Genomic DNA, 8,945 nt, shown 5'->3' on the forward strand with positions numbered 1-8,945 from the left:
ATTACCAATATTGACAAGCTAGAATATAAAATAAGAGCCTCTTAATTTTTTGTATTTGCTAAGATATTGCTCATGTAATAAATCAAACTTAGTGGCACCCCACTCACCTCCTTCCATTTTTAGAAAAGCTCCCTTATAAACACTTACTTCTATATATGACATGAATAACCAATCAGAAATTCAGAATGTCTCACAAGTGGTTTTCTAAGGCTTTCTAACATACCTAGCATAATTTCTTTTAAATCAAGATTTCAATGAGGTAGGTTGTGTCTTTAGTATGCTCGAAATTTCATATTTTTTGAGTAAAATACATCTTAGTTACTAAGCTTGATAAATTATATTTGAATTCCATGGTACTGATATAGTAATTTATGATTTTTTAGTTATTCAAAGGTATATATAAAACCTAAAAAAAAATATTTTGTGTTATATCCTCCACGTGCAAAAATTTTAAAGGCTAAGCAACCTACGTCAAGCAGCAACCGAATACAAAGGTTGTAACTAGAAGAGATAATTGTTTACTTTACTTCTTTATTTACTGTTCTATGTTTTAGGAAAAATAAGTTTAATAACTTATTTCAAAATAGCAATAATCTATATACATATGTGTAATAATTGAAATGTGACTGTATTTTACAAAATACTAATCAACTAAAACACAGCCAAGACAAGTTACTTTGTACAGACCAAAGGTCGCCTTTATGTTATTTGATACGGTAACATAAGTACACGTGAGCCATGTCATTGTAACTTCTATATTGGTAGCCAGGCATGGGTGAAAGGTCAATATAAAAAAAATAATAAATATATATAAATGAATAATCTTATGAGATTTAAGCTATTTTATCTAAACATTTAGGGTTTCGTTTTATAATTTGTGTTCATTCTAGAATGAAAGATGCATAACTTATGTTTATTTCCTAATTTTTCATGGTGGTTGCGAGATCAATCAAATTTACAGAACCCATACAGAGATTAATTACTGAAAATAACTGATAAAATATAAAGTTTGTTTCTTAATAAATGTTTGATAACTATCTGGACATTATAAAGATTTCGCATGTAAAATTTCGAAATTTTCTAGTGCATAAAAGTATTTTTAATGTTAAGATGAAAATTACTTTGCATGATAGATAGTCAAGATGTGAAAAAAACAAGGCATGAGAGAAACATTGCTTTAATAATTTTAAGACTTGATAAAAAAATTAGATATTTTGAGTATGAAAGCATTGTAATGTTTACTGATAAACTGCCATATTTCATTAATATATGTTTAGTAATTTAAAAGTTATACCATGGAAACTATAACAAGCACAAAATGGTTACGAGGTTGGTCCAACGGACTGAGCCCAGGTTGAAAAAGTTAATGAGGGTTCATAACCCCTCTACCCCCATTGATGTTATTGAGCAATTATTATCTTTGACATTAGTTAACGTTAACTACATTCACAGATGGTGCCATGTCCATACACAAAAAGAATCTTTATTAAATTTTCTGTACCACAATATACACAAAGTGTGTATGGGGGAGGGGGAGCACACAAACGTTTTGTATATCTCTGATGAAAAAAATGGCCACCACTATTGCATAATATATAAACCTAGCTGAAGTTTGTACTCCAACAGCCACAATAAGGCTGATATGAAGAGCCGTTTCCTGAGTTATACCCACTTCCTACTTCGATCCGTGACCTTTAAACTTTGGCACATAACACTCTTCTGTGGCCAATGACCATCAATCAGTTAATCATGTGAAACACTGTTGAAGGACATTCAGAGCTGGGTATTAAAAGTGGGGAAGAGAAAGCACACCTGCCAACACTACCTCTTCCTTCAAAATCACACCCTGACCATCACACAGTGTATACCATGTTTTAAGTATATACATAATGAGTTCTTAAAGCTTATACAAAACTTTGGGTGGGGTAATAATAAATACTGTAATAATATGTTATAAATAAATTGTGTGAAAGTTAGGATTTTTGTGTTATTTATCATAGCATCCACACAACATTTTTTCAGTTCATAACCCAGACAAAGGACGAGTACCTCAGCTTGTAACCTATAAAAAAAATGGAAAAGAAGGGAATTACACGACTCCTAAGTAGAGAAAAAAGAATTCTCCTATCCACTTATTTTCCAATCCTGTGAACTGACAGGTTAGATTGGATGAAAAAATATGAAAATGAGAAGCAAGGTTGAAAAAAAAAGACTTGAGAGAGGTTACAAAAACCTGGATAACTCGATAAACGCAGCAACAACACCCAATAGGCTACTCTGAAACCATTAATATCAAACACCAGGCAATGAGAATACAAAGGAGCATTTAAAGACAATATACCTATATAAAAAAAAAGTCTCAGTAATAATATGAATCGAAGAATTACTGGCCTTCACCAATTAAAAGAAAAATAAGAACAATTTTAATGATATGAAAAAAAGCATTGTTCAAAGATAAAACAATTATAAATTACTGCAAAATGAAAATTAAAACACTTCAGATAAGAATGCAACTTTTCATAAGACTGATGATTAAAAGAGCCCCCAACAACTACCACAATTTCATACATGTCTTGTCACATTTCTACTTCTAGCTAACATCACTTGATAATCATGAAAGCTTTGAGTGCTTACCTTTCTTTCCTAATGATTACCCAAGAAACAGTAAGTGCAACAGCAAACAAAAATACCACCACTTGATACACTTCTAAGCTTCCTTTGAAACACAGGAAGTTAACTGGTGGAAGTCTACAATAATAAAACAACAATAAAAATCTATGCAAAAGATGTTGACAATAAATCTGACAGCATTAAAATAACAAATGTACTCAAATTACACAGCTGTTTATAAGACAATATCTTAAAATAAAGTTTATAAATCAAATGACTTTTTTATCATACAATTGTAACTAAAGGTGTCAGATTTAAAATAACATTAACAAAACCAATGAATAAATTAAATGGGTAGTTTAAATAAAATAAGGGAATAACAGTGCAAAAGGATGTAACATTTTTCTGTTTATGTTTCAATAGTGGAATTTTTCTTCTTCAAATTTCATGGTTTTGTTCAAGTTTCTTTTTTTTTTTGCTTACGTATATTTTCAGTCAGCTATATTACACATCAAAGAACAGGTGATTATTTTTAATAACCACACATACGTCAGAGAGTAATATGTTACACTGTTCTACATAACAATAAAAGTAATTTCCTAGATAATGAAGAAAAATAGGAAATTCTCAAACTACTCAGAAAGACAAAGGGAGCAAAAATAGACAAAAGTGTAAGCCCAAAACTGTCATTGTGTTACAGACATGACTCAGACAAAGCAACAGAAGTGAGTCAGACAAAACACTGAAAGCATAGTTAGATGCAAACTTTACAGTAGCCACTCTAAGACTGAACATCCAAACATTCAATTTCAGAATATCTTACAAAACACTAAGAATCTTGCTAAAGGAAGTATAAAACAGAGCCAACATACTTCAATCATATCATCAGGCCTGAAAAAGAGAAGTTGTTAGCATAGGCTTACATGGGCACTAATTCTGTATTCTTGCAAGAAATTAAAACAATGGAGAACTGAAATTTTGTTTGATTATATTGGAAAACTTGCTGGAATTCCAATATTATGACTTTTTCAGTTTCATTCATCATGGGCAGTAACATAAATACACAGGGCAAAGCTGGAAACATTAATAAAAAAACTTGTCTAAGTCTTTTATTGTTATTTTAAAGCTAGCAAGAATTTAAGTTATTAAATTAAAGAAAAATACTATTAAGTTTTCAAACATAACTTTATTCTGTGATAATTACACAAAATGAATGAACAAATAAAACTTATTTATTATAACTGAAGGAAAGACCACACAGGTAGGAAAATAGCTAACTAAAATTTACAAGCACTGATCAAGATTTGTGAGATGTCAGCTTCCTAGGTGATTCAATGCACCTTTTGCAAGAGATAATCAAGAACTTCCAATAGCAATGGGAGTTGAACATACAGAAATTAATAGGTATTTTAATTATCATAATATTCAGTAAATGACTAAAATTGTCTTTCTACAACAATGTGATATTAGATCTTTAGAGCAGTACAACAGTAATGCTCCACAGTTCATCTCTTTCAGAGAAATCTGGCTCTTCTCCTTTTATTGTGTCAAGCTATTGATAAAAGTCATTTGTCTTTTGCAAAGTAATTGAACTATAGAAGACTTTATGTGCTAACCAAGACAATATACACTGGGAAAATTTCTGTGGATACAATCAGAAGGGGTTCCTGTTGAATTTAAAAAATCAGAAAGCGTCAATCAAAAAATGTTAGCATCCAATCAAAAGAGGACAAGAAAAGTGTGAAGCAGAAGAAATAATAACAAAGATACTTTGTTCTTCTCAGTGTAACAACTTTCACTGTCTTAGATTGTTAAGGAACAAAATAGTTTCCACTGCTGAGTGTACTGTGTTCTAGATGCCATAAGAATGGTGAAAACCATTTTTTTTACAGTGCCATCAATACCAAAACATTTTGGGAATTTCAGTTGATTTTTTGAATCAGGATATCTAATCATAAACTAATTTAAAGTTTCATATGAGAAATAAATCTAACAGATTTACTTTTTCAAAGTTACTACCAAACGATGGCAATTTCTATACAATCAACTCACAATTTTAGGGTTATGTATAAACTCACGAACTTTTTGTAGAAACTATAAGGTAAAATTAAAAAATAGAATCTGAAGGAGAATTTTTTACTCACCTGCATGTTCCTATTGAAAGTCTTTTCATGCAAGGTTCCAGACAACTGTACACAGATACCATGGATGCAAGAACAAACAAACTGATGATAAAGTAAACTGTAAATAAAGATTGTATGGAAAATGTATTCTGTATATATCACACAATATCTAAAGTTATGGAAACAGAGATAGGAAGAAAAGTTCTGGTTATCATTTCATATTCTACAGACCTAAATATTAGTGCAAGCCATAGAAATAAAACAATCAGCAGAATATTCCAATTAATGATATGTTTACATTTTTGGTTGTTGTTCATAATAAGAAGCAAAGATTTAAAAAACTTTCACATATTTTTTATAACTATTTCCTCTACATATGTTATATACATTTTAAAATTACTATGCTGAAAAAAATAAGTTGAACAGGATTTTCTTATAACCAAATATATCAATAGGTTTAAAAGAAACTACACTACTAAACTGAAATGGAAAAATGTTTTAACTTGCATATATGTGTAATTTGAAATTCCTAGTGAGAAAGATCCTTGCACTAAAAATCAGTGGTTTGTTTTCTTTATCTTTTTTTCTCTTTTGCTTAGTTTAGTGTTTGTTTCTGTCTTACTACTGTTTACTAATATATATTTTTTAATTGAAATTTTTATTTATTATTCATATTTCTATAAACTTTTTGGTGTCAGTGATAACCTATTTTGAGAATCTCAAAACTCAAACTATATACTTCTATGCCAGTCATAACATTTTATATTATAAAAAAGCTTTTTATATTTGAGATAATAAAATGACAGATCAATTCATTCTGGTGTAATTTCCTCTCACACCAAATTTTGATAAAATTAATTACCAAGAACATATGAAATAATGTAATGATATTAAACGCAGAATGCAGTGAGTGAATAATGATATTAAAGGCAGTGAGTGAAAATTAAAAACTAAAACTATTTAGAACAATGACATACTAGAAAAAAAACTTATAACGTGTTTCAGACATCTTGAACAATTATCACATACATATATACAATTTAAAAGAGTACAATGCTAAAATAATTGCACAACCAAAACTTATTAAAAATTAAGAAACAGCCCTAATATGACTACATGTTTCAGTGCTCTTACACCACCGTCTTCATGAGTAAGTTCATAAGTAAGATTTATATAATACCTAATCATTCATATTCTTTTAGCACCATCTGGAATTAAACCACCTAAAATTTATAAAAACATGTGTCCAGTACTTTCTAAACTTGGACCAACTTCTTTGTTCAGCACAATATATTTTTTTCTCAATCTCTATTGTTTCTCTAATAATTAATTCAACTTTCAAATCAACCTGATGTATCCATTTAACGTTACTCCAGTCTATAACATGAGATGTGCCTGTCACATGTTCTGCTAAAGCCAACTCATTTACTTTATGTTTATCTACCACATTTTTATGTTCCTTGATCCTAAATTTCAAATTTCTGCAGGTTTGATCAATGTAAATTCAAGCACAGACACAAGGAAGTTTGTAAATCCCACATTTATCAACTTCTTCTGTTCTATCTTTTATACCCAGGAGAAAATTATTTTGTTTACAATGCAAAGAGAATGTTACACTACATTCTATACATTTTTTTTATTATGTCGCCTATTCTTGTTGATAAACCTTGAATGTTCGGCATACAAACTCTCATAAACTTTATCCTTTCCCTTTAACTTTGTACATGATGACATTTTTGATTTATCATGTTTTTGTACAATCTATCAATTAATTTGGGATTATATCCTCTATCTCTAGCTACATGTTTCAAGAAAATTAACTCTGATCTTAAATCACAATTGTGAGTGCAGATTTTTAAAGCTCTAAATACATATGTGAGAAAGGCATATAATTTTTTATCCAACGATCTATTTTGTGGTGGTACAGCCACAGAAATGGTTATCTATAAACAGACGTTAAAAGATGCCCATTATCCCATTTAACAATTATGTCTAAGAAATTTAACTGATCCTCCTTTTCCATCCCCAGTGTAAATCTAATAGTAGGACTGATTTAACTGATCAAATTGCATTAATGTCTCAACATCACTTCGCCACAAAAATAAATGTGTCACCTACATACCTTAACCACACTAAAAGTTTCACTTCAAAAGTATTTAATATATTCACTATGAATATAAATAACTTGCGTAAAAGGGGGAACAGGGGAGATCCAATAGCTGAGCCATTAGTCTGTTTAAAAAATTTATTGCCTACTTTAAAATATGAAGTTGACACACATTCATGGGTCAGCTTCACAATTTCATTAACCCTTAACAAATAAAATTACTTATTCTCTAATAATCTATTTTCAAGACAATCCAGTGCTTCTTCAACTGGAATATTTGTGAATAATGAAACAATGACCAAATAGGCTAGTTTATCTGTTGATTCCAAGTTTATCTCAGCAATTTTCTACAGAGTACTTATAAGAGTTAGCCAAGAACAAGCATTTCGAAACAAATAAATTCTGCCAAAGGACAGAATGATGAACTCCTATTATCCACAACTGGATGAAAAGAGGTACCAATTTTAAGGATTTTAGGTAGTGCAAAAAAACTAGATAAAATAAACCTTGAGGGAATGAGGGCCTTCCTTTCTCTCAGTGTCACAATAACTAAATTTTTTACTGCAGTTTTTAACCTATTATGAACTATGGTGGTGAGTTCCCTTTTTTATTTGTTCATAATAACTATCCTCTAATAATCCTTTAGTTTTGTTCTCATAAGCTGTTTTATCCAAAATTACAACATGACCTACTTTACCTGTCCTGGTACAATGTTAGCATTGTTTTTTAAAGCCTGTAACTGTTGTACCTCACCATTACTTAAATTAAGTTTAAGTTTACCTTTCTGGTTCAATAATTCATTGACTACTTCTGTTTTAACTGTATGATTCATCCTATCATTAACTTCTAGTCTCTTAAAACATGTTTCTGTTGACACAATAAAATCTTCATTCATTGAAAAATTGTTATTAACTGAAAAGTTTAAGCATATATAAATATAAAATAAATGAGACGGCTTTAGCAGAACATGTGGCAGACACACATCTCATGTTATAGACTGGATTAACATTAAATTGATAAATTAGATTGACTTGAAATTTGAATTAAATATTACAGAAACAGTAGAGATTGAAGAAAAATATTGTGCTGAACAAAGAAGTTGGTCCAGATTTAGAAGAAATAAAGTATAAACTAGGTGTTTTAAGTCTAGATGGTGCAAAACGAATGCAAATGATTATGTAGTATGCAAGTCTTGACCAAATTCAACTTCTACTCCCATAGATGGTGGTGTAAAAACCCTGAAACATGTAGAGTCATGATAGGGCTGGTTCTTGTTTTCAATAAATTATTGGTTGTGCAATCATTTAAGCATGGTACTCATTTTAAGTCTAGTGCTTTTGAATAGTTCACTACTCTTCTTCAGGATAATAAACAAGAAGAGCAGTGAACTATATGAAAGTGCCTTAGTTTTGGGTCTCCTATGAAAACCATATTAACAAGGAAGGTGTATTTGTTTCTGCTATGGCCTACTAAGTAACATTTATCAACAAGGATAATACATTTGTTCCTGCTAGGGCCTACTAAGTAACATTTATCAACAAGGATAATATATTTGTTTCTGCTAGGGCCTGCTAAGTAACATTTTATCAAAAAGAATGGTGTATTTGTTTCTGCTGAGGCCTACTAAGTAACATTTATCAACAAGGATAATACATTTGTTCCTGCTAGGGCCTACTAAGTAACATTTTATCAATAAGAATGGTGTTTTTGTTTCTGCTAGGGCCGACTAAGTAACATTTATCAACAAGGATAATGTATTTGTTTCTGCTAGGGCCTACTATGAGCAGGCCCTAGCAGAAACAAATACACAATCTTTCTTGATAAATGTTACTTAGTAGGTTCTGCCTGAAGTAAATACATTATCCTTGTTGATAAATGCTACTTAGTAGGCCCTAGGAGGAACAAATATATTATCCTTGTTGATAAATGTTACCAATAACATTTTATCAACAAAAATGGTGTATTCATTTATGCTAGGGCCTACTAAGTAACATTTAACAACAAAGATAATATATTTGTTTCTGCTAGGGCCTACTAAATAACATTTATCAACAAATATAATATATTTGTTTCTGCTAGGGCCTGCTAAGTAACATTTTATCAAC

The 8,945-nt window shown here is 30.3% G+C and overlaps 1 protein-coding gene across 2 annotated transcripts in view; it reads right to left on the minus strand.

Moving 5' to 3' along the window:
- The window catches only part of LOC106468634 (signal peptide peptidase-like 2B), a 55,660-nt gene that overhangs the window by 25,722 nt on the left and 20,993 nt on the right, over positions 1-8,945 (minus strand). For both annotated transcript variants that reach the window (XM_022396981.1, XM_022396980.1), the window contains exons 7-8: positions 4,755-4,851; positions 2,635-2,748 (exon numbers count right to left, since the gene is read on the minus strand). In XM_022396981.1, coding sequence (XP_022252689.1) covers positions 2,635-2,748; positions 4,755-4,851 — 211 coding nt within the window. The remainder of the gene's footprint in view (positions 1-2,634; positions 2,749-4,754; positions 4,852-8,945) is intronic.

This window comes from Limulus polyphemus, unplaced genomic scaffold, assembly GCF_000517525.1.
Source record: "Limulus polyphemus unplaced genomic scaffold, Limulus_polyphemus-2.1.2 Scaffold3091, whole genome shotgun sequence".
Classification (NCBI taxonomy): Eukaryota; Metazoa; Arthropoda; class Merostomata; order Xiphosura; family Limulidae; genus Limulus; species Limulus polyphemus.